This window comes from Martes martes, assembly GCF_963455335.1.
Source record: "Martes martes genome assembly, chromosome: 6".
Taxonomy (NCBI): domain Eukaryota; kingdom Metazoa; phylum Chordata; class Mammalia; order Carnivora; family Mustelidae; genus Martes; species Martes martes.
The window spans coordinates 25,533,192-25,560,295 of NC_137893.1; the positions used below are offsets into that span (position 1 = coordinate 25,533,192).

Below are 27,104 nucleotides of genomic sequence, written 5' to 3' on the forward strand. Positions count from 1 at the left end.
CTTCTAAACTCAGTTCACTGTAATCTCCCCCAAAGAAGTCTTTTGATTTCTCCATATGTGCTTTAACCCTTCATACCAGAAATTATTTTTTCTTTCTCTCAACTCTGTTTTAAAACATTTCCTTCTAAAAAAATTTTTTCCTTCTACTTTTTATTACGACAAATGCAATTATAGAATTAGAGCTGAAGGAAGTCTTAGGAGTCATCTAATTCAAACCTCTAATTTTAGAAATAAAACAACTTGCACAAAACTCTTACTCAAAATTCAAATGGATATTTGATGACTGAGATAGGAGTAGAACTTGAGTCTTGGATTTCCAACATAGTTCTTTTTCTGTACACAGCATTGTGATATAAAATAGACATTTCTTAAGCCGTTTTGCAATATTTCACTGTGGAGCCATTGAAGTCTATGTAGTTTCTCTGTAAGCAGTAGCCTATGAATTCTTGAAGGACAAGGAATTGTTTAATTTCTCCCTGTATCTTTACAGATGTTTCTCAGAGACTACTTCCTGCGAGAATGAATGAATGAAGACATAATACTTTCCTTTAGTATTAATATTCTTAATGTTAAAACTTGGATTATTCTCTTTCAAACCTTTTAAAAGAAATTGGTGAATTGAAGCCTGTAGGGGGCAGCCCAACACAGCAAGTTTTGATTGCTCTTGCTAAATAAGCTAGCTACTACTCTGAGATTGTTTTCTACTTAAATTGCTTCCTATGTGGATTTTTGAAAAATGAAAGCAACTATAATGATAAGCTTATTTGGTGAATATATTTTAAAACAATTTTCATTTATACGAATGGGGACTTCCTGATACAGATAATTTGCTGTTTTATTTTTAAAGCATTGTATGAGAGAGCAAATGATATTTATTTGAGCTTTTTAAAATTTTGATTTATTTATTAATTTCTTACACAGATAATTTGATGGCAAATGTCCCTAATTTATTGCTAGAGAAATTAAAATATGCAAAATTGCTGTTATCCCAAGCTACTGAAGCTATTATTAAATAAAATCAGCATTTTCTCAATATTAATTTGTTGCACCGAGCTAGGTCATTGTTTCACTTAATATTCTCAAGTTTAAAAAATATTAATATCTGGTAATTAAACTGTAGACATATAACAATAATAGCTGACATTTATTGAGTACTATGTGCCAGATACTATTTTAAGTATATTACACTTTTAATTCATTTTAATTCATTTAATCCTCACTACAGCCCTCTGGGACACATGCTGGTACTATCCCTATTGTGTAGTGAGGTAAATGAGATAAAGATAAAGATGAATTATTGAGGTAAATGAGATAAAGATAAAGATGAATTATTGAAACTTGCCCAAGGTCACTCACCTTAGTAAGTGGAAGAGCTGGGATTTGAACTCAGGTAGCCCAGCTCCAGATCCCAAACTCTTAATCACTGTTCCCTTTGATAAATGTTAAACTCATTTCTCTTATTTTCTTACTCTGTTCTAGTGAAACTTTCCATTTGAGACTGTTTTCCAGTTTTTACATACATCAGGCTTCTTATTACTCCACCCTTTTGGTTGTTTCCTGCCTTTAGTCCTTTTTTTCTTCTAATAGAGAAAATGCATGGACAGAAAGTAAAAACATAACATCCTTTAGTGTGAAGAGATTGAAACAGATAGCTAAAGTTGTGTGGTCTTCTTTCTCTTTTATTTATAGAATGTTCTTTGTCTAATTACCAATTAAGCAATTTTTAGTGATCACATTAAAACCTGACCTCTCAAATTTAGGAATAAAATGAACTTCACTCCCTGTGCTTAAGCATGTGGTAGTATGGGATAATTTTAAAAGCCAAAATATTAAATACCTCATTTTAAAAGAGAGATGGATTGTGATGAGATGGTATTAACTATAAGCTAAAAATGATTTTTTAGCTTCCTTCACAAAGAAATTCTTGATTTTAATACAGTGCTTAGTGTTTTTATGATGGTATTCTAACATATGTAAAAATTAGCCTCGTTGTTACTTATTGGTATATAACTCATTCTCTGCTTTTGATAATTTCACCCGTCCTTAGTACCTCTTTGAGAATGTGAGTAGATTTAGTAAAAATAAGTTAGTTTACGGGGTTTGAAATTTGACAAAAGCTTGGGTTAAATGTGAGATGGCATAAAAAGTTACACCTGTTGACTAAAATGAATATAGAGCAGTTTCATACCTAAGTTCAGTAGTATTTGTATGACAAGCTATGAACTTTGTATAAACTTTTTTAAGAAAATACTTTTATATCAAGTTAACTCCTTGATTATTATTATGTATTTATTAAGTCACCTCAGATTACAGTTAATGCTTGAGTTTCTTGGAGAAATTGTCAACCTTGGTAATATATGCCAGATATAACCTATACCTTAGGATGGTCGGCCAGAGTCTTACTGCTGCTTTAATAAGTGACTTGTCTTCCCATCTTTCCCTAACTTTTCCTGACGTGGGTTTTAGCTTCCCAATTTACTGCTGGCCTAACAGGGTGTTGGCAGTTGCAAGCCTGAACTTAGTCCCAAATAATGTTCCTTTAACTTATTATTTGAAAAATCTAGACCCAAATTTGTTTCTTTGTGTGACTATCACATTTTTTATTCAGTCCCTTTTCCTTCCATCTCAGAGAATGCCAACATCCAGAAATGATGCCCCATGGGGTAGTCATTTACTCTGTTGATAATTTCAGTGTAAAAAAATTTGCTTAATCATGTATCTATTCCAACAGTGAAAACTACCTTCTGATTTTTTTTCTGTTCTTCTCATAAATGATTTTCATATAACATGCCAGAACACACAACACCTGTCTGTTAAGAACAGAATTACTAGGCTTTGATTCTTAGTAGTGGTTCCTTCTTTTGGGTAAATATGGCAGTTGCTTTTGGTTTAATTACTCATACTTTTAAAATAACTACTTACTAATAATTTCACGTAGGTAACAAATAGGATGAATACTCAGGAATATTAGAAGGAAAAACCAGTGGGGGATAATGCAAGACTAACCTCCTCTTTATGTTTGTCCTGGGCCTGGCAAATTTTGTTTGACACTTCATTTCCTGGTGTCATAGTCTTTGAAGAGGTGTGTATCTTAGTTTTTGGGTCATACACTTTTGTTTTGTTTTGTGGGGGGTTGTATAATCTTTGTTATCCATGTAGAGTGTTTATAGTAAGAAGTACTAAAGAGATAATATACATTTAGAAAACTTATATAGATACATTGATATGTGTATTGATTATATAGATACAGATATTGATGTATACATATTTGAAACTCCTCAAATCCTTAGGCAGGGTTTGATTGTGATGAATTAAAATGTTATTTCTCAGGGGCGCCTGGGTGGCTCAGTGGGTTAAAGCCTCTGCCTTCGGCTCGGGTCATGATCCCAGGGTCCTGGGATCCAGCCCCATATCGGGCTCTCTGCTCAGCGGGTAGCCTGCTTCCTCCTCTCTCTCTGCCTGCTTCTCTGTGATCTCCGTCTGTCAAAAAAAAAAAAAAAAAAAGTTATTTCTCAGTTACGAAATATGATCTAGTATGAACATTCAGTTGTATGTATTATCTTACTTTGATGCTTTAGGGGCACTTTACGGAATATATCTTGTCTTAAACAGGATGTATCTCTCATAGGTCTCCTTCTAAAAAGGCTAAACATTTAAAGGAAAGTAAGTGCTTGTTTAGTGAGCCACTGTTTGAGTGTATTGTTTGTAGGGGGCAGGTACTCGGGAAAGATCTCTGTAGTAGAATGATGTATCTGATCATGAGTTCAACAGAATTGGGTCTACATTTGGAAACCATATTTGATAGACCATAGATCTACCTTAGCTGTGATCTTTTCATGAAAGTCACCTGTTGGGGTGCCTGTGTGCCTCAGTCAATTAAGCATCTGCCTTTGGCTCAGGTCATGATCCCAGGGTCCTGGGATCAAGTCCTTCATCAGGCTCCCTGGTCAGCAGGGAATCTGCTTCTCCCTCTCTCTCTCTCTCTCTGCCCCTCCCCTGCTCGTTCTCCCTCTCTCTCAAATAAATAAATAAAATATTTTTAAAAAGTCAGCTATCTACATGCATATGTTGTGACACAATTTTGCATACAACATAAATTAATTAAAATTGTACTAGTTGTGAAATGATATGAATTAGTAAACTGAGGATTTCACATGATTATTGAGTTCACTAATGAGTGATTTATATATTAGATACATGGCTAAGTTAATGCACACAAAACTTTGAGAAGTCAAACTAAATGTATGTTACTTACTTATTGAACTTAATTTAACCATGTTTTACACTAAATTAAATTTGTATTTAAAACAACATTGTTAGAGCACCTGGGTGACTCAGTGGGTTAAGCCCCTGCCTTCGGCTCAGGTCATGGTCTCACGGTCTTGGGATCAAGCCCCGCATCGGGCTCTGCTCAGCAGGGAGACTGCTCCCTCGCCCCCCGCCTGTTTCTCTGCCTGCTTGTGATCTCTCTCTCTGTGTCAAATAAATAAATAAACTTAAAAAAAAAATCATTGTTAATGGAATTCCATTTGCAGTGTAGACAATTACCATATTAAGAAATAACATGTTTTTTTTAAGAAATAACATGCTTTTAAAACTAAAGACTCAGAAATCTAATGTAATAAGACTTTTTAACATTTTATTTGTCTAGATTTTTCAAAGCGTATATAAGAGGGACACTTCATGTGTATAAAACAAAAGCATTTCTCCTGCTAGTTTAAAATTTGAGAGAAATAATATATTTCAGTAGGTTTCTTCTATCCTTTTACTCTTCTTTTCTCTTTTCTTTTCCTCCTTCCCTTTTCTTTTTCTTCATCTTTTTGTCCTACCTTCCCTCCTTTACAGAGTCCTTCCTTTTCTCTGCCTCACTAAACTGGGAAGTGTTTTCACTATGTAGGAAAGCATTTCCTATTTTAATTAAAGTTTTGAAGTTTATTTTTAAAAGCAGAGCTTTGCTATACGAAAAATACCTCTATTAGCTTACATTGAAAATCCTTTTCATGATGATGAGGGTAATTATCTCTTACTTCTAAGAAGTAAGCCATGGCTAATTTCTGACTCTGTGTATATGTTTAAAGTAACTTAGAGTCAGCTTGGGCCAGTTCTGACGTCTGCTTATGTAATGCAGCATCTGTACTCTTCACTAGGTGTTCATTGTAGCTACAGATGCTTCATATAAAACAGGGTAGAGTAGCTTTCAAAAGGATGTACACATCAAAGTGTAACTTGAACTCAGTTTTTACATTGCTTGAGGAATCCTTAATGGAGTAGAACTAACAAATTTGCTTTTCCCCTAACACATTATCATTGTAACATTTAAAAATTTTTTGACTTCCATGACTTACTAGATCATATCATATACAAATGAATAGTTTTATTACTTTGGAGAGTTTTAACAATGCCCATATTAAATATTATTGAAATCCATATTCTGTGTCATAAGGAAGGTTTCCTTTAATTATAATTATAATTCCGGGAAATAATGATGCTGCTTTTGGAAGAGTAAAAAAAAAACTACTTAAATAAAGCACTCTATTCTTAAGTTGGAATAGCGTGCTGCCACTCATTTTGTAATTTGGCTAATACCTCTTCATGAGACCAACCAAGTTTATCATTTTTTATAACCTGATTCCTAAGAGATCTTTAAAGTAAGTACAGTGCTTGTAGCTATTAACCACGGTGTGTATCCTCTTTTGCTAGTGAATTATTTGAAGCAGGATGCCCCTTGCCTTCCCTCACCACTGTCTCCTTTCCATTTCTCAGATAAACTCACCTAAATTACACAAGAACTCATTTTTGATGTATATGATCCTCTTAGAACCCTGTTTAGGGGCGCCTGGGTGGCTCAGTGGGTTAAAGCCTCTGCCTTTAGCTCAGGTCATGATCTCAGGGTCCTGGGATGGAGCCCCGCATCGGGCTCTCTGCTCAGCAGGGAGCCTGCTTCCCTTCCCCTCTCTCTCTGCCTGCCTCTCTGCCTACTTATGATCTCTCTCAAATAAATAAAATCTTAAAAAAAAAACAACCCTGTTTAAAAATCACAACTTCAATGTACTAAATAAATGTTTGTGCTATTTTAAAATTTCCATTATGAAAAAGAAACCTGTAATTTGACTTGCTGAATTGGTGGCATTGGATTATTACTATCTTGAAATAAAATACTCTTAGAATACATCAGCCTGCTTTGGATTCCATAGACAGTTCTCTGTACATACTGTATTCCCAAAATTTTACATTTTTTGGCAGGTGGGGGCTTGTATGCAGGGGAGTGGGGAGGAAGAGGGAAGGAATCCCAAGCTGACTCCCCACTGAGCACAGAGCACTATCTTCATGACCCTGAAATCATGACCCAAGCCAAAACCAAGAGTCCCACACTCAACTGACTGAGCCTCCCAGGTGCCCCACCATTCCAGATTCTAAGTCAAGAATTTGCAAGAGGAAGAGTTCCTTCTTCCTGCAGAGTCCCTTGTCCCCATTCAGGTCATAGCAGTGTGGATGGCAATCAGAGATTCCAAGCTAGAAAGGAAGGAAGGACGAAGGAAGATCCTTTGCTCTCTTGACTGGTGGAGACGTTTCTGAGAAAGCTCAGAAATAGTAGACATATGAGTCTACAATCTGGGTAGCAGTTTATCAATAAGGACATTTTTTATGATCCAGACACTGGTAAGATAGACTATTTCTATTATATATACCCCCTTATTATTAAATTCTGTGTCTATTTTAGTAAACCTTACCCCCTTTTAGTTAGCATTTTTAAATTTCAGAACCTTTTGGCTTTTAAGTATCAGCATGAATTTTAAATGAGTTTTGGTGAACATTTAAGGCAAAGTTACTTAAATTTTCAAGGACAACTTTAAAATTGCTATTATGCTGTATAACTTTAAAAACTAATTTTTTTAAATTAATGAGGGTGGGAATATTTCTCTGATCCTTATTATTTAGGGGCTGTTGTCCTCCTTTAATTTTTTTTTTAATTTTGAGAGGAAATATAATTTTTTTTTATTTTAAATCATGAAATATATGATATGATGAACACTTATAAATCAAACTATGATCTGGACTGTCACCACAGGATCCCTCTCACAGTCCGTATGAGAGGTCTTTTTACATTATTTTCTTTCTCATAACAGCTTTACTGAGGTATAAATTTGATATCATGAGCTTCCCCCTTTAAAAGTTCATTGATTTTTTTCCCCTTTTATTTTTAGAATATTCAGAAAGTTGATGCAGCCATCACACTACTCTGTAATTCCAGAACATTTTTATCATCCCAAAAAGAAACCCTATACCACATTAGTGTCACTCCTCATTCTCCCTTTCCTCTAGCCCATGGCAACCACTAAACTACTTTTTGTATCTGTTTGCCTGTTCTGAATATTTTGTGTAAATGGGATCTTATAACATATGGCCTTTTCTGTCTGGCTTCTTTTACTTGCATTATATTTCCATGGTTCATCAGTGTTGTTGAATACTTCAGTACATTCCTTTTTATGGCCAACTAATATTCCATTGCATGAAAAAAATTATATTTTGTTTATTCACTAATTGATGGGCATTTGGATTGTTTCTACCTTTTGGCTGTTATGAATAACTGCTGCTGTGAACATTAATGTACAAGTTTTTGTGTGGATGTATATTTTCATTTCTTTTGGGTAGATACTTAGGAGTAGAATTGCTGGGTTATATGATAATTCTGTATGTAATCTTTTGAGGAACTGCCGGACTATTTTCTGAAGAATCTGACCCATTTCAGATTCTCATCAACAGTGTTCAGTGGTTCCCATTTTTGTGTGTCCACATCCTTGCTAACACCAGTTATTTTCTACCATTTTAAGTATAACTGCCTTAACGGATATGCAGGGGTATATATTTTTGGTTTTGATTTGCACTTCCATAATTACTAATGATGTTAAACATCTTTTCATGTGCTTACTGGTTATTTGTATGTCATCTTAGGAGAAATATCTTTAAATTCTTTGCTCGTTTTTTAATTTGGTTTTCTTTTTGCTGTTGATTGGAAGAGTTTCTCTATTTATTCTAGTTATGAATCCTTTATCAGATACATGATTTGCAAATATTTTCTCCCATATTATGGTTTTCTTTTCATTTTCTTGATGGTATCTTTGAAGTACAGAGATTTTTCATTTTGATGAAGTCTAGCTTATTTTTCCGTTGGTCATTTGTGCTGTTGGATTGTCATAGCTAAGAAACTATTGCATAATTCAAAACCATAAAGATTTCCTCTTGTGTTTTCTTCTGAGTTTTATAGCTTTACTACATTGCTTTTTTTCATTTATTCTTCAGAGTAATCAAGTGCTGTGCTTTTTGAATTTTTTAATTACCTGATTACTTCATCAGGGAGATCTGTGAAATATTTGTCACTTGTTTTCCTTTGCTACTTCTAAAAAAAAATCACCAGAATTTATGAAATCTGCTTTTTTTTCTTTTTAAATAAACTCTGTACCCAGCATGGGGCTCGAATTTACAACCCCAAGATCAAGAGTCATATGCTCTACTGACTGAGCCAACTAGGTACTCCTATGAAATTTACTTTTGATGATACTTCAGTGAGATTAATTTTTTAAATTATTTGTGTCAGAAACATAATTATCCATTTTCCCATATTATAAACTTTATTTAGCAGTCACTGTAAAACCCACAGACCATGCCAAGAGGGCTCAGGATCTTTGTAGAGCTTCAGTAGCTCCTGGCCCAGGGTTAGAAGCACTTTTCCTGTGGATGAGATCAGGAGAACAGAATTTCAGTTCTGTGGTCAGTACAACCTCTTTTACTCAGATGTTTTTTTCTTGCTACTTTGATTTCTTTATATACACAAATTAAGAGTGCTGCCTAATTATTTTACGTAAGCATACCGTAAAGATAGAAATAATCTATATACAAAAGTATCCTTGTATCCTTCAGTAGAAAACAGTTTATTAATTGCATCACTCTTGTATGCATCTTTTTAGTGTGGCTTTGGATAAAATTAGCAAAGATATTTTAAAGTTCTTTAAATCTTGAAATTTAAACTATGATTCCCTTGGTATAGTTTTGAAATCTTTTGGAAGAAACCTTAAAAGAAATAAGATAATTATTACTAAAAACATCAATCCTAGGGGCGCCTGGGTGGCTCAGTGGGTTAAGCCTCTGCCTTCGGCTCAGGTCATGGTCTCAGGGTCCTGGGATCAAGCCCTGCATTGGGCTCTCTGCTCACCAGGGAGTCTGCTTCCCTACCCCACCCCCTGCCACTCTGCCTACTTGTGATCTCTGATAAATCAATAAATTAAAATCTTTAAAAAGAAAAGAAAAACATCAATCCCTAGCACTTTCATGGGATGTTTCTCATTTGGCCACTCTACTGATAACTTCATATAAAAAATTGAAAAGCTATAACTTGTTTTATAAATCGACTCTTATGTAGCCTTAAATTGTTCTCAGTTTTGATAAGAGGGAATAGTGCTTCCCTGTAACACATTTTATTCAGTGAATTGATATGAGGAAGACACAAACTGTTGCCTGTATTTGAGGAAAATTTGCCTTAACCATTTATGGGACAAAATATATTTGGCTTTGTCTAGACAGAATTATAATAAATAGAACAATTTAAGTAACACAAAACACAAACTTCAAACCAGTTGTGTGGATATAATTCTGATGAGTGCTTTCATAGTCTCAATTAAGATACTACTGCTTTGAGGATTAAGTGTCTCTGACTATAATAATGACAGCTTTTCAAATGTTAATTATTATTTTTTAGTGTTATTGGGAATATTAAAAGTGGACTTCAGACAATGTTATCACAACTGCAGAAAGTGCTTATTTTCAAGTCTTCTACCTCCCTACGTAGAGGGTAAATGTAGTAGTCTGATTAAGTGGCACAGACTACCCCCTCACCCCCCCACCAACTCCTCTCCTTGCCCCCCTCCCCTTCCCACCACCAAAGGACTGTTTACTGTAAAGACCTAAAAGCATTCATTTGAAAATGGTCTGTTCTTTTTACTTAATGAGGTATTATAATTGTGTATATTCTTAAGCTAATTTTAATATGAGGCTTCTTTTGTAAAGCTTGTGATACAAAATTTGACATGCATGAATATATCTTGGGCCAAATATGCATGTGACAGTTTGAAGCACATATCATGTGTCGTTGTTGGTAATATCTGGCAGCATATCCTGTGTAAACCCCTGTTTTCTTTTTCTCTCTGCCACATGTTTATTCTAATTAACAAGACTACAAAGGGAACTGATGCCTGAATACGAGTTATTTTTCATTTTCTCTGTTACTGATTCTTTGGTTCCACAGTTAACCAGTGTTGTTTAAAAGGGAGGAATGAAAATCAATTCTTGTTAAGCACCTGTTGCAGTAGGTGTTTTATGTATCTCATCTTATTTAATTATCACAGCAGTCCTTCAAAGATAAATATTATTGCCATTTTTCAAATTCAGAAACAGACTCCCAAAGATTGATGTGATTTGCCCAAGGTATACAGTCAGACATGTTGTGAGTTGGGACTCCACCAAGGCTTAGTTAATTTCACAACCTTTGGCATTTCAAGCTCTAGATGCTAAGCTCTTAGCCCACTTTTGTTCCCCCATTCATTCATTTCTCACAGGTGTCATCATACAGCAGCTGCTCTCTGAACTTGAGTGAGGAGGGGACGTATGAGAGAAAGGATTGATACTGCAGTCTGCCTGAAATGGCTTTATCTCTATTTAAAAAAATATTACGTGTTTCAAATTGAAAGCTTCAGAATCTTCTGTATTCCCTCCTTTGTTTTCATGCTCTTTTGAAACTCCCTACTGTTTTCATACCTTACATCCTACCACATTTAGCATATATTTCTTTGTACCTACTGGTATATATCTTCCACTCTTAGAAGATGAAATTTTATAACCAGTTAGTAAGCTTTTCATTTTTATTTTTGTTTTTGCTCTAGCTGCCCGAAAAGTGTGGTTAAATTTTGTGTTCAGGCTTTTAAATTTTCTCTCATAGCACTTTGTACATATTTCTGTTATCACTTAACACTGTATTACAGTTACTTATGTGTACTTTATTTATTTTGTTTCTACCAACAGCAGTGCCCTAGTAAGTACTCAGTAAACGTTCACTGAGTAAAGATTTCTGAGGTAATTTATCCCCTGCCCTTTGGTCATTAGTCAGAGGTCCTATACATGAGTACTGCTATTGGGATAATTTTATTCAAACTACCTATGTGTTAATAGCTTTTGTTGTCACTATATACATGCTTTTGTTATAAGCATTCACAATTTTTTTAAACATAGGCAGGAATAAGTGAAACCATATGATAATTGACTTTCTCTGTTTGACTTTTTTCACTTAGCATAGTCTCCTCCAGTCCCATCCATGTTGATGCAAAAGTTGGGTATTCATCCTTTCTAATGGCTGAATAATATTCCATTGCATATATGGACCACATCTTCTTTATCCATTCGTCTGTTGAAGGGCATCTTGGCTCTTTCCACAGTTTGGCTATTATGGACATTACTGCTATGAACGTTGGGGTGCGTATGGCCTCTTCACTACATCTGTAGCTTTGTGGTAAATACCCAGTAGTTCAGTTGCTGGAATCATAGCGTAGCTCTATTTTTAATTTTTTGAGGAACCTCCAAACTGTTTTCCAAAGTGGCTGTATCAATTTGCATTCCCACCAACAGTGTAAGAGGGATTCCCTTTCTCTACATCCTCTCCAACATTAGTTGTTTCTTGCCTCAGATTTCTGCCATTCTAGCTGGTGTAAGGTGGTTCTCAATGTGGTTTTGATTTGAATCTCCCTGATGGCTAATGATGATGAACACTTTTTCATGTGTCTGTTAGCCATTTGTATGTTATCTTTGGACAAGTGTCCGCTCATATCTTCTGCCCATTTTCTGACTTGATTATCTGCTTTTTGGGAGTTGAGTTTGAGAAATTCTTTATAGATCTTGGATATCAGCCCTTTGTCTGTAGTGTCATTTGCAGATATCTTCTCCCATTCTGTAGAAGGAAGGGGAAAATGAAGGGGGAGAAAACAGAGTGGGCAATGAACCATAAGAGACTGTGGATTCCAGGAAACAATCTGAGAGTTTTAGAGGGGAGGGGAATGAGGGGGTGGCTGAGCCTGGTGATGGGTATTAAGGAGGACGCGGATTGCATGGAGCACTGGGTGTTACATGCAAACAATGAATCATGGAACACTACACCAAAAACTAATGATGTACTGTATGGTGACTAACGTAACACAATTTAAAAAAATAGAATAAAAAAAAAAACATAGGCAGGAAATACAGTATTCTTCATTGCAATTTATTTATCTTTTTATCTTTGTAATGCCTGTCACTGCTGTTAGTGGAGTATCAGTGACTGTGTGATTCTGTGAAGTATTATATTGTGATTTGGTTTTTTGTTGTCATTTTTACAGGATCTATAAGAAAAGTTATATTGGTCTTCATCATTGTTACCATCTTGATAACAATGAAAGTTTCACTACTGATCATGTAAAGCTTTTCAAATTATTAAATTTAGTTCGTATTTTAAACTTGTGTGTCAAATGAAAGTACACTGATTTTGTTGGTGAGATTTTTTATATCGGAGGTAGCTTTTGTGCGTGGATGACATACACAGTTATTTGCATTATATTAGAGTTGTAAATTGTGAAATCTAGTTTTTATAATGTCTTTCTGTTTAATTTTTGCTGTTATAAATATAATAAGTTTTATATACAAATGAGAGCAATCTTTTTTACTTCTTACTGTTTGTCTAATTTGTCCTTCAGATTCAGTTCTTCTAAAAGACTTAGAACTACTTGCATAGTTAATGGAACAAATCAAATTACATTATTAATCAACACATAGACATTGCTAATTTGTTGTAGTTCAGTATAGCTGATTCTTTAAAAATACCTGCAAATCTAACAAACGAAACCCTTTGCTATACTTACAGAACTCTTATAAGTCAAATAATTATTCTTATAAATGTAGTGAATCATTAATCATCCTGTTTCAGAGAACTTACAAAGCATACACACAAAGTATAGCTGATGATAGAGAAACTTGTTACGCCTGGGGAGATGCAACATATATAAATTATAAATAAAACACTTATCTAAGGCTCACTGGAGCAAATGATCAGATTACAGTGATTCAGGTCAGTGGTTGCAGATCCTGAACCTGGATACTGCTTCTAGAATGATTCTGTCCACTTTTTTTTTTTTTTTTTTAAGATTTACTTATTTATTTGAGAGAGAGAGCACATATGAGCGTGGAGGATGGGTCAGAGGGAAAGGAAAAGAGAATCTCAAGCAGATGCTCCGTTGAGCAAGGAGCCCAGCAAAGGGCTCAGTCTCAGGACCCCGAGATCATGACCTGAGCCATAGTCAAGAGTTGGATGCTTAACTGGCTGAGCCATGCAGGCGCCCTTGATTCTGTCCAACCTTTTATAACAACTGGGTCCGTTGTTGTCATCAGGTTCTGCCTGCTGTTTCAGAGGGAGACCCCCAACCCCATACTCCCCCACCTTCCTTACTTTTAGTAATGGCCATTTTTAAGGTTCACAACCCAGTGAATCATCATGCAGCTACTGAGCATCTTTTTAGGTTGTATCCTTGCTGAATTTTTGTTTTTCTCCTCCATAACTTTTAATCTTACTTTGTTTCAGTGAATAGAATCTCCTTTTACTATCTGATGAGATTCTTCCTCCTCTTTATGGTCATTGACTCCATGGTCAGTGAGCCAGATACGTCCCCTTCTAGCTGTAAGTTGTCATTTTTAACAAAACCAACATTTCTAATCTATTATATGTTAAATACTATATGACCAAAAGAGTAAAATTATTGGTAATGCTATGTAGTGACAGGATAACTGTGAGATTAGTATATCTTCTTATATAATTCTGCATGTTTTATATTATGACTCAATACAAAATACATATCTGTATTCAGTAAATTTCTGTTGAGTGTCAAGTCATATTTAGTGAGAGCATTAAGAGCACTTACTGAGCATTTACTATGTGCTGGGCATTGTTCTAAATGCTTTACATCAGTTTAACATATATAATCTTCACATGCAGTTTTAAGAAATAATACAGAAAGCTCTTTATACTGTTCACCCAATTTCCTCCATTCTTGACATCTTATATATATTATATGTATATGTATATATATGTATCTTTTATATAGTATAATATCATAACCAGGAAGTTGACATTGATACAACCCACAAACCTTATTCATATTTCATTCATTGTGTTCCAACACAAACATTCCTTGGGCTACCCCCTGCTTTTTTAAAGATTTTATTTATTTACGAGAGAGAGAGAGAGAGAGTGCGCGCGCACACGCGTGCACACACACTCACTTGCACGCGCAGGGGGGAAGGGGCAGAAGCAGGCTCCCCACTTAGCAGGGAGCCCAATGTGAGACTCGATCCCAGGACCCTGGGATCATGACCTGAGCTGAAGGTAGCCGCTTAACTGACTGAGCCACTCAAGTACCCCTGGACTACCCCTTTTATAGCCGTAGCCACCTACCTCACTTCTTCCTCTCCCTAACCTCTGACAACCACTAATTTGTTCTCATTTCTAAAATTTTACCATTTTACTGATGTTACATAAATGGAATCATGCAGTTTGTATGCCTAACATTTGTTCTTTCCATGCAACATAACTCCCTTGAGTTCCATACAAATTATTCCATATATTAATAGGGTTGTGTAGTAGTAGTAGTAGTAGTAGTAGTAGTAGTAGTAGTACTGCTGAATAGAATTCCATAGTATAGATATACCATAGATAATTTAACCATTCACCTGCTGAAAGACATTGGGATTGTTTCCAGTTTAGGGCTGTTACGAGTAAAGTTACTATGAACATTTATTTTTGAGCTTTTTGAGAACATCTAAGTTTGCATTTCTCTGGGAATACTCAAGTGTACAATTGCTGAGTCATATGGTAGATACATGTTTAGTTTTATAAGAAACTACCATACCCTTTTCCAGAGGGGCCTTTACAATTTTACATTTTCACCAGCAGTGTATGAGTGATCTTGTTTCTCCACATGCCCACCAGCATTCTATTTTAGACATTCTTGTAGGTGTGTAGTAATGCATTGGGGTATTGCAATTTGCATTTCCTTAATGGCTAATGATGTGTCAAACATCTTTTCATGTGCTTTTTTGGCCACCTATATATCCTCTTTGGTGAAATATCTGTCTTTTGCCCGTTTTTTAATTGATTTCTTTGCTTTTTTTAAAGAACTTTATTGGAAATGTGGATACAGATATTCTCTCCTGGCCTATGGCTTGTCTTTTCATCTTCTTCATAGGATCTTTTACAGAACGAAAAGGTTTTGTTTTGTTTTGTTTTTAATTATTTTTATGAGGTCCAGTGTATCAGTATTCCTTTAAACTGAATTTCCTGATTTAGCATCCAGAACTTAAGAGAAAATAAGATATGAATAAACTTAAGTCTGCTAAATTGGGATGAAACTAAAACTGTTGATCATATTTTAGGATGTCTGTTTAGGTGGTCATATGTACCGTGATTGTGCTGTGCTTATATTTTATTCAAAAACTCTGCAATGTAGATAGTCTCTCCATTTATGCCTGTGCATATATGTTGTACATATAGAAAATTATTCCTGTTTTACAGTTGAGGAAACTGAGGCTCAAGAAAGTCAGGTAACTGCGCCAGTGGGTCTGTAATAAATGACAGAACCTGGACTTAAAAACCTGTTCTTTCTGTCTCCAAAGCCTGTGCTCTTCAACAACTGCTTTGCATTTTTGTTGCAGTATGTACTTTATATAAGTCATAAGAATCAAACTTGGTCTTAATGATGTATCCATTGTGCCTGTTACTCTTAAAGTCCATACATTGTCTTATTTTAAAGCCTACCAGCAGGGACGCCTGGGTGGCTCAGTTGGTTGAGCAGCTGCCTTCGGCTCAGGTCATGATCCTCAGCGTCCTGGGATCGAGTCCCACATCAGGCTCCTTGCTCAGCAGGGAGCCTGCTTCTCCCTCTGCCTCCATCTGCCAGTGCTCGCTCTCTCTCTCTGACAAATAAATAAATAAAATCTTAAAAAAAAAAAAAAAGCCTAGCATTTCTTGTTTTATCAGCTTTAATATTAACCTGTTTGGTTAACCTGTTTGACTGTGTTGGAAATATGCCTTTTCCCTGTCTCTTGTTTCTTAGATATAAGATTAATAATATGATTAGCCTGCAGTTTACACTATAGTTGTAACACACATTATCTCTAAGAATTTGACTGTAACTCTTGAATTGTCACTTCAAGAAAATATGTAAGATTCACTAAACTTTTACAAATTTAGTTTATCATTTTTATAAATTTGTTTCCTTTGCCTCTGCTCAGTATATGTCCAAGGCAAATCAACCATGTAATGTTTCCATACAGGAAAAATTATTGTTTCATTTGTGAGTGTTCATGAGCAGAGGAGGGAGGAGGAGCAGCCAGCCAGTAGCACCCCAACCTTATATTCTGTTTGGTGCATTTAAAAGAGTAACATGTACATTAAAGTAATAAGGGCAGTTTCAAAGATGACTTGTTGAAGTCCTGTTATTTCTTGTGAGAGAGCAGTACTACTTCTTGGAAGCCACTGAAAATAGTTTGCATATTCACAAATAAATGGCTAGATTAATTGAGTATTGTATTATATTACTGTTGGTGCAGCTTTCTAGTCTGTCAGGCTAAGATTCAGATTACATGGGTATTGTTAGCACTGTCCAGTTTCATGTATACTAAATCAAAGTTGGCAGAATTCATGTTGATGGAGTTTTTCTATCTTTAGAATTCTTGCTATTTCAGGAGGAAGATAATTTTTAAATACTTCTAGCATAATTTAGTCTTCTCTGCTGAACTTCAGCTTAGGTTTAATGAGATCTGCCAAGAAATTTGCATGAAACTACCCTCCATTCCCATTGCCCTTCCGAACCTCTGTACAGTACTTGAATGTATGATCTCTCTGTGAAGGGCTTTTGTTTTAAGGGCAGTAACTCCCGAAACTGAGTCGTTTTCATAATCTTTGGTGTAACTTACTCAGACATTGAACTGTTTTTTTCTAGAATACTAAATTTTAAGGACTAAGAATATAAAGGCAGTCAGATAAATATTGAATAGATGTTTATTACATTTTTGATTGAGGTATTTTGGGTAACTGTTCTTTTTTTTTTTTTAAGATTTTATGTATTTATTTGTCCCAGAGAGAGACAAAACGCACACACAAGCAGGGGGAGCGGCAGGCAGGGCAGGCAGAGGGAGAAGCAGGCTCTCCGCCGAGCAAGGAGCCCCATGCGGGACTCAATCCCAGGACCCTGGGATCATGACCTGAACCGAAGGCAGCAGCTTAACTGACTGAGCCACCCAGGTGTCCCTAATTGTTCTTTTAAAGTAAGGTTTTTGTTACATGAGAAATAGCACTTTAATGAGAGTTTTCTTGCTTACTGTGCTACAGAATGGACTTAGACTGTGTAATAGTACAAGCCTTTTCTCCTCCACCCAAGCAAATAACATCATTATAAAGGTTGTTGAAGTTACACCTTTATTATCACTGCTCAGATTTGCATTTATAAGTATATATACTTGGGAGAATAGAAAAAGGAGAACTACAGGGAAATTGTAGGCCATTTTTCTAGCAATAAGAGAGGAAGACGCTTTCTGTTTTTTAGTATCTCGCTAAATCCACTTGGCGCCTTTTTAACCTATTGTTTTCAGGTTGTTATAATATGTTGTATTATAGCTATTCACCTCACGATTTTTTCACTAAGTAGGGGGGGAATGAATCTTAAAAAGTTTTTTTGACTTCGCTGAAAATCCTAGTGTTTTCAGCTCAGACTGTGGATGATACATTTTAACTTTTTTTTTAATTGGGGTTATAGTCCTGACCCTCCTTTTTCTCTGACCTAGCTCCAGTTGTCATCACATAGGCTTGCATCTTTCAGACAGCCTCTCACCCGTCTTCCTGATGTTACCTCTTAACCAAGTCATCGTACACTGTGCTGCTTTCCATTAGCCTTCAGAAAAAGCCTCTTTCATCACGTCACTTCCTTTGCTAAAAAGTCTTAAAAGCCTCTTCATTGCCTGCAAGATAGAAAGCCCTAAGTGGGTGGTGGCTATTTTAAATTATTACTGCAGTCCTCTATTCACTTATTTCTTCTCTGAACTCCCCAAACCCTTATTATCTTCACATAGTTAATCTTCGATTGTTCATCACATCGTTCTCAGTTTCATCTTGCGTGAAATGTATGAACTTCCCAAATTGAAGGATATCAGTCATACTGTTTTTAAAAATCCATAACGAGTTCAGTTAGTGAAATGAATTGCTTTATATTCAGTGCATATTAATTGTCAAGAGTTTATCAAGTATCAAGGCTTTTTTACATACTTACCACGGATACTTAACTATTATTGGAATACAGTTCTTAACATTTATTTACGTTTCCACTGAATACATAGTGTAAAGCTGGAAAAGGTAAGGGTGCCTGGGTGGCTCAGTCAGTTAAGTGTCCTCCAACTCTTGATCTCTGCTCAGATCTTGATCTCAGGGTGGCGAGTTTGAGCCCAGCCTTAGGCTCCATTGTGGGTGTGGAGCTTACTTTAAAAAAAAAAAAAAAAAAAGCTGGGAAAGGTAGCTCACAAGCTTGTATCATGTCTGTTTTTCTTACATTTTATTTTATGTCCATACTTAAAAACAGATTATTTTTTATACCAGATCTATAATAGTGACATATTATAATTGAGCTATACCTCCGTGATTAAAAAAAACAAGCAAACTTGTCTTTAATGCTTAGGAATTTGAAATCATTTTCTCATAAACACTATATGAAAATTTATGTTAAAAATGTAAAAATTTTTAAAAATACTATATGTAAATATGAGTATATGAGTATAATTACTTATAAATATGAATACTTATAAAATATAAAGCATTGTTCTCTTTTTATATGTTTTTATGGTTTTTTATCCCTGGGAACTTAAAATGTGAAAACTTAACATCTTAAAATGAAATAGCAGTTGGGGGCAGGGTGTTTATTATCTTTAACATTAATTCATTCATCCTCTCTCTCTGTGTCTCTGTCTTTCTGTGTGCTTGGCATACATAGTTCTTCACTCTTTTCTACAACAAACTTTTAAGAGATACAGAATGTCCCAATTTTCCAAAGAAACTGGATGTGGAATCATAAAGTACATAAGTGGTAGTGCTGTTCATACACTGGCTGATTCCAGGGCCTCTGCGTTATGAGGCGTTCCTTGTCGTTGTTATGCTCCTATAAGTGAAACTAAATTTTAAAAGTGGGCAATACATTGAAATTATTAGCAGTAAGTTATGACATAGTGCTAATCACAGTTGTCAGAGGAAATACTATATCTGGTATTTTGAAAATTTTTTTGGATTTATTTTTCTTTTTAATTTTTTAAATTGAAGTAGAGTTGATATACACTGTTAACATTAATTTCAAGTGTACAACATAATGATTTCACAACTCTATACATTATGCTATTTTCACCACAAATGTAGTTACCATTTGTTCCCAATAAACACTATTACAGTACCGTTGACTATATTCCCCGTGCTGCACCTTTTATCCTTGTAACGTCTTTATTCCATCACTGGAAGCCTGTATCTCCCACTCCCCTTCATCCACTTTTCCCATTCCCCCATTTACTCCCCTCAGGCAACCATCAGTTTGTTCTTTATTTATGAATCTGTTTCTTAAAAATTTTCAAATGTATAGAAAAAATAATAAAACAACTAAAACTGTATACTGTTCACCGAGATTCACCAGTAGTTAACATTTTCCCACATTTTGCGCTCATGCGTGCTCATGTGCACTCTCTCTCAACCATTTGAAGGTATGTTTCAGACAGACAGCATGGCTCCTCATCCCTAAATATGTAAGCATGAATTTCTTAAAGGATGTTGTCCTTATAACCATTATCCTTACAACTGTTAAGAATTTGACATTAATTCAGTAATACTATCTAATGCTCATTCTGCATTTCCTCAGTTATTCCAAAAATGTCTTTTATAGCTGATTTTTCCCTCCAACCCAGTATTCAATCAAGATTTATTTTTGTATTTAGTTTTTATATCTCACCAATCTTTTAAAAACTTTTTGTATTATTTTGTTCTGCCTTTGACTTACTTGAATGGAGCCAGTTGTCTTGTGTTTTCTTTTCTCTCCTTTTCTTTCCTTTTTTGGCCACTTATCTTTAGAATGTCACACATTTTGGATTTGTCTGATTGCTTCCTCATGATTAGATTTACTTGATTTTATGTTAAGCATTTTTTGTAATATTACCACATCTGTGGTATTATATGCTTCTGATTACACTGTATCAGAAGGTATCTGATGGCAGCTTTAAATTTCTGATCTCTTAATTTTAATTCATAGCAACAAAAACTTAATTGTTTGAATTCTTTTTTTCATTTTTCAAATAGACAACAACCGAACGACCTTTCATTCAGAAGCTTTTTCGTCCTGTGGCTGCAGATGGACAGTTGCATACACTAGGCGATCTCCTCAGAGAAGTTTGTCCTTCTGCAGTTGCTCCTGAAGGTAATATAGTCAGCAACATTAAACCATTACTCATTTCTTCTTGTTACTGAGGTATAACATAAGCATTCTGCATTTATAAATAACATTTACTGGTTACTTCAGGAAAATATTTTCATTATCTCATGGGAAACAATCTTTTGAAACAAAAGTACTTAATATTTAATTTATTACTTTATAAATTACTGACACTAACAAAATAGGGAATTGACTCTCTCTGGCAAAATAAAATAACACTGTTTTTTAATTACTCTCTTAACACTCTGATACCCTGGGTCTTTCATTTGTGGGTTCAGTTCTGGTAAATACTATTTTACATTTTGCATTGTGTCTCCTCATTTTAAAGGAATAAGAGATAGTAAAAAAAAATTTCTTACCTTTGGTTAATATTTTAAAGTTCAAAATACTGAATAACAGATAAGTATTTTGTTTGGATTTTCTACCACTTCCTAATGTTTCAGCATTGTTCACTTAGGCATTGACATTTCACATGTGCAATTAAGAACTTACCTATTTCATAGTCCTCGTTTTGTAGCTTAGGTTAAAGTTAATTTCCTGTAGGCAACGGGAAAAACATAAAAATTGCTGAATTCTGTTTTTCTTAATTGCAATATAAGGAACACAAAGAAAATGCAGAAACAATAAAAAACGAAAAATGCTATCATCCCCTAACTCATAGAGCCCACAGCTGACACAGACATGCATATGGACACTTGAGTATTTGGGAAGGGTGTGTATGTGTTTGTAAAATTGTACTTCCTGCCTCATCTTTCACCTAGCACAAAATAAGCATAGTTTTAGTCAGTAAGAATACTTTAAAGCTGTTTTTTAGGGCACCTGGGTGGCTCAGTTGGTTAAGCGAATGCCTTCAGTTCAGGTCATGATCCTGGAGTCCTGGGATCAAGTCCCACATCAGGCTCTCAGCTCCATGGGGATTCTGCGTCACCCTCTGACCTTTTCCTCGCTCATGCTATCTCTCACTGTCTCTTTCTCAAACAAATAAATAAAATCTTTAAAAAAATAAATAAATAAAGCTGTTTTTTAAATAGCAGCACTATGGTCCTTCATATCAATGTACTGTAATTTGATCATCACCTTATTACTGAATGACTTGCAATCATAGTTTTATTTGTTACCAGGTTATTGGGGAAATTTCAGTGGACTGTTACTATATTTATTAATATGTTATACAGACTTATTTGTTCTATAGAGAAATTTTTAAACTTGCTACTTTATATCCTTTATGGAAAGAGGTAAGGCATTAATAAATATATTAATATTATTGTAACAGTATAACTTCAGTAGATAATGGTATGTTTCTTATTAACATATTATAAGTTGGGTGACTGTATTATTACTTTTGTGACTAATTAACTATATCACACAGTTCAAGAAGCATGTAGTGTCTAAGGAATAGTTTGCCTAACAACCACAATTGGAAACATAGTGGGATTAGAGGAATGTTGACATTTCAGCCTAAATGACTGAACAAAGAATATGGAACTCAAAATAAGTCATTTGGTCTATGACTACAACTTTTTCCCTTAATCAGACGTATTTGCCTTTCCCGGCATTCCTGTATCTAGCTGTTCTAGTGTGCATAAATGGTGTCTTACACAGTCTCCTATCTCTCGTGCTAGGGTAAAAATGTTGACTCAGTATTTCACATACTGAATTCTTTCTTTGTGTCATTAGCTGAAACACTATTTAGGATCGTCAAATCATGGCGCAGTTAACATTAACTTGATTTTAATACTGTTGAAGAATCATAGTCTATCTTTATTGCTGTGTAATTTTAGTTTTCAGTAAGAGTTTCAGTTAAATAATTGTGCCTTCAAATTTTAGTCTTAATAAATTTATAAGTTGTACAGCTATCACCATAATCTAGTTTTAAAACATTTCTATCACTTCAAAAATTCCCTTGTGCTTGTTTGCAGCTAATCTCTGCTCCTACTGCCCGTTGTAGACAACTACTGGTCTGCTTTCTCTCTCTGTAATTTACCTCTTCTGGATATTTTGCATAAATGCAGTCGTGTGAGATTGCAACTGTTTGGTTTTTTTTCTTTCACTTAGTGTAAAGTTTTTGGGTTTCATCCATATTGTAGCATGTATCAGTAGTTTGTTCCTTTTTATTATTGAATATTAAGTTAGGTATGTATATCATATTTTGGGTATTTGGGTATTTGGATTGTTTCCAGCTTTTCACATTTATGTGTAATGCTGCTATGAACATTTGTATACAGGTTTTTGTGTGGGCATATATTTACATGTTTCTTGAGTAGATTCCTGGGAATGGAATTGCTTGGTTGCATGATAGGTTTGTGTTCAATTTTTTAAGAAACTGCTAAACTTTGGCAAAGTGGCTGCATCATTTTACAGTCCTACCAGCTTTGCATGCTTGACATTTTTTTGTTTAATTATAGCCATCCTAGTGGTTGTGCAGTGGTACCTCTTGGTTTTGTTTTTTATTTCCCTAACAACTAATGATGTTGGGTATGTTTTCATATGCTTATTATTTGTGGATATATTTGGTGAAACGTCTGTTCGGATGCCTTTCTCATTTTTTCATGGAGTTTTCATCTTATTACTGAGTTTTGAGAGTTATTTGTGTATTCTGGATACAAGTCTTTTTTTCTTTTTAAATTTATTTATTTATGTAATCTCTACACCCAACATGAAGCTTGAACTCACAACCCTGAGATCAAGATTCACTTGCTTTTTCCACTGAGCCAGCCAGGCACCCCAAGATACAAGTCTTTATCAGACATACGATTTGTAATTATTTTCTCCCAGTTTATGACATGTCTTAATTTTCTTTTGAAAAGTAAAAGTATTTAATTTTGATGAGGCCCTGTTATGTATTATGTATTATCTTCAGTTAAATAATTTTTAAAATTTTATATTGCTCCAAAACCAGAAAGAATATAAAAGAATTTATTGAAAAGGCTCTCGGCCTACCTATATCTACCAAACCCTAATTCAGTTTCCCTCTACAGGGACAACCAGTATTGCCATTTTCCTGTATTTCCTTATAGAGCTATTTAAGTAAATTTTTATTTTTGAACAAAGGTTACAGAAATTTTCACTGAGAAACTCCTAGTAACTTCTCTTGATTCAGGAATAATCTTAGCATTCCATTTCATTTTCTCCAAGCTGTAAGGGTTGTTTTTTTGTTTTTTCTTTTTAAGTCTGTTTAATGTCTATTTTGCCACATTCTTAAGGATTTAGGAATATAGTTTTTCCATGTGAAGTATAATTAAGATATTAATCTTTTTTTTTTAAGATTTTATTTATTTATTTGACAGACAGAGATCACAAGTAGGCAGAGAGGCAGGCGGGGTGGGGGTGGGAAGCAGGCTCCCTGCTGAGCAGAGAGCCCGATGTGGGGCTCGATCCCAGGACCCTGGGACCATGACCTGAGCCGAAGGCAGAGGCTTTAACCCACTGAGCTACCCAAGTGCTCCTATTCATTTTTATTGCTAACAGAAATGAGACTCATACACTTCCTACCTGTCCCATCTGCAAGCATTGGCTTTCAGTGACTCATTACTCTGTACTGTATTTTTCATTCTTTTTTAGTACTTTGTAGTATCTTAAAGAACACTAAAAAAATGCTTTTATCAACTAAGAGTAATTGAAATTACTTTATATGGTGACAGATGATACCTAGACTTACCGTGGTGATCATTTCCTAATGTATATAAATGTTGAATCACTATGTTGGACACCTGAAACTCATATAGTATTGTATGTTAACTCTACTTCAGTTAAAAAAGAAAAAAGAGCAATTGAAATTTAAGTTTATGTTGAAATAGCTACCTTACTGTTCTTTTTTTTTTTAAGAGCATGAAGCAGGGGGAGAGGGAGAGAGATTCTTAAGCAGGCCCCACACCCGGCTTGGAGCCTGACACAGGGCTTGATCCCAGGACCCGTGAGATCATGACCTGAGCTGAAATCAGGAGTCAGTTTACAAACTGACCCACCCAGGTGCCCCTTTATTGTTCTTTTCTTATATATTTTTTGACAATATACTTGAAAAAATTTATGTCATTTAAAATTTACTTCTTTATAAGATTCTTGCCTGGGGCACCTGGGTGGCTCAGTTGGTTAAGCGTCTGCCTTCAGCTCAGGTCATGGTCCTGGGGTCCTGGGATTGAGCCCCATGTTGGGAGCAGGCAGCCTGCTTCTCGCTCTCCCTCTGCCTGCTGCTTCCCCTGCTGTTACGTATTCTTGCTGCTGTCTCTCTTTGTCAAATAAATAAAATCCTTAAAAAAAATAACATAAGATCCATGCCTACTGAGTGAGAACATCACAAAGAAACCCAAACCCTTGGAAGAAGAATGTTCTGTAATGGTGTATGTCCTAGCCAGCAGCAAAATTAACAAAAACACAGAATGATGAGGGCAGATTTACTACAGAACAGGAAGAAATTGGTTGGGTGTTAATTTTATATTTGACATCTTTAAAGAATCTTTAATTATAGAACCTTAATTTAGTTCAGTCTCTTGATTTCTTAAATGAGTAGCTAAGGGTCTCTTAACTTCTTAGTTGCAGGAACTAGGTTTAGAACTCAGATCTCCATCTCCTGGTTTGTTTGTTTGTTTATTTATTTATTTATTTGCCTTAGCGTGCTTCCATTTGTTTTCATTTTCACTTCAACTTTTTAACTTTCTTGTTTAAAATAACATTTTGAAATGTTTGCTTTTTTCTAACTCTTTATGCTATGATACATGTTTTAGTACCAGATCTTGCCCTCATGCAGTTTTCCCCTACAGCATTTACAGGTATGATCTTAGGAACCTGAACTGAACACTGTTGTTGTTTTGTCCGTTTTGTTCTTTTTAATGTTCCTGTATATAATTCTGGCCACTTTCTTGTTGAACTTATAAAATGGTGGCTGTGACAATCAGACATGAAAATAAAAAGTAGTCACATGCTTTGAGCTGGCGCACTTTGTCAGAATGTACATTCATGCTCTTTTGCTCTTTTGCCATTCCTACACCCAGATCACAACAATACATACAAGATTAGTGTGGCCCTGCACAATAGCGGCACACAGATTTGTGAAGTGTTTTACTCTTTTAAAGGCTCTTTATTCTCTCCTGAATTTGTAGCCTGCCTAACCTGTACATTCATCCCTGGAGAATAGACAATGTGATTTCCCTTACATTTTTTTTGAAGGGGGCCAGTGAGGTAGCCACTCAAAACTATAATCTGCAAATCTGCCTTTTAGGCAATTTCAGATGCTAGAGGCGGGTATGTTTGTGACCAACTTCTTCCCAGCTGTCGCACACTTGGATCTACTGGAGTACACACATACGTACACATGCTTCATTGAAATGATATAAATAGCATCTGCACTTTTGAGGTACTTTTGATAGTACCTTTCATACCAGAGGAGGCCACATTTCTAACAACAGTATCTTATCTTTGGAAAAACTTGTGTTTGCCTCTTCCTTTTGTAACCTCATACTGGAAAACAACCGTCGTTTCAGGATCTATGGGGAGTATCCAAAACATCAAGTCACTGTTTCAGTAAAGAACTGTTTACTGTCTGGTTCATTACACCTGTGGTATTGACAAATGTGAAGCATTTTGAAACACCTGCGACCGACTTAAGTTGAAAGCGAAAGACTGTAAGATTGGGTGTGTGTGGATAAGAACTGGCTGTCATCACATGATAAAAAGAGAAAGTACTTCATAAATGTTATGTGGCACCATTGTCTACTACTCCTTACAACAAGTGATTCATGCATGAAGGAATTTTGCCTTATTTCATCATATGAAAGCAGAATGTGCTAATATTTATGAAGACGTGCTTTAGGTCATTGTTCTTGTGGAGTAACTAATGATGAGCTGCATTGTATGTTCCCTTTTTTGTTTTGTTTTGTAAGTGGCTAGAGGAGTTAGCCAAATTAAAGGTAACAGGAAGTAACCAAAGGTGAGCTCAGGTAAATTTTTTTGGTGGTGTCAGCCATAGTTAAAATGACTCAGAGCTAAGCTTCTGTACCAGACCTGAAGTGAAATACTTCTTTCTTTGTTCATTAAAAACAACTTACAAAAAGTAACAACAAAAATTTTAAAACATAGCTGTTATTCTTTTACTTTAGAGAATACAAAATACCTATAAGCTTTGCCCAATCATATTTTATTTCCCAGTTTTCTAATGTAATATATAAGAACCTTCAAGGTTAGGCTTATGAGAATAAAAATGTCCATTTTTACTTTGGTAAGTTTATGTCAGGGTTGTGGGTGATCACAACTGTCACATTTGGGCTGGGGAACAGATAGAGTGTATGTGTAGGGGAAGGCTTACATTCCATGGCAAATCTCTCTTACCAACAAGTAAGCATCTCTCTTACCAACAAGTACAGCCCTGTGGCCACTTGGCTCTCTGCATGTCCATTTCTGCTCTGCTTCCTGGGAATTTATTTACTCCTTCAGACCCTTCCCGACTCCCATTTAACTTTTGGTTTCCATTTGATGTGGATTTTATTTTTTGTCAGTCATTTCCTTTGCGTCATACTGACTTCTGGCACTGGACAT

The 27,104-nt window shown here is 35.3% G+C and overlaps 1 protein-coding gene across 5 annotated transcripts in view; it reads left to right on the top strand.

The window, feature by feature from the left end:
* ATG5 (autophagy related 5) overlaps positions 1 to 27,104 on the top strand; it is a 128,571-nt gene that overhangs the window by 90,608 nt on the left and 10,859 nt on the right. For all 5 annotated transcript variants that reach the window (XM_080805157.1, XM_080805160.1, XM_080805161.1 and 2 more), the window contains one exon: positions 20,444 to 20,561. In XM_080805157.1, coding sequence (XP_080661283.1) covers positions 20,444 to 20,561 — 118 coding nt within the window. The remainder of the gene's footprint in view (positions 1 to 20,443; positions 20,562 to 27,104) is intronic.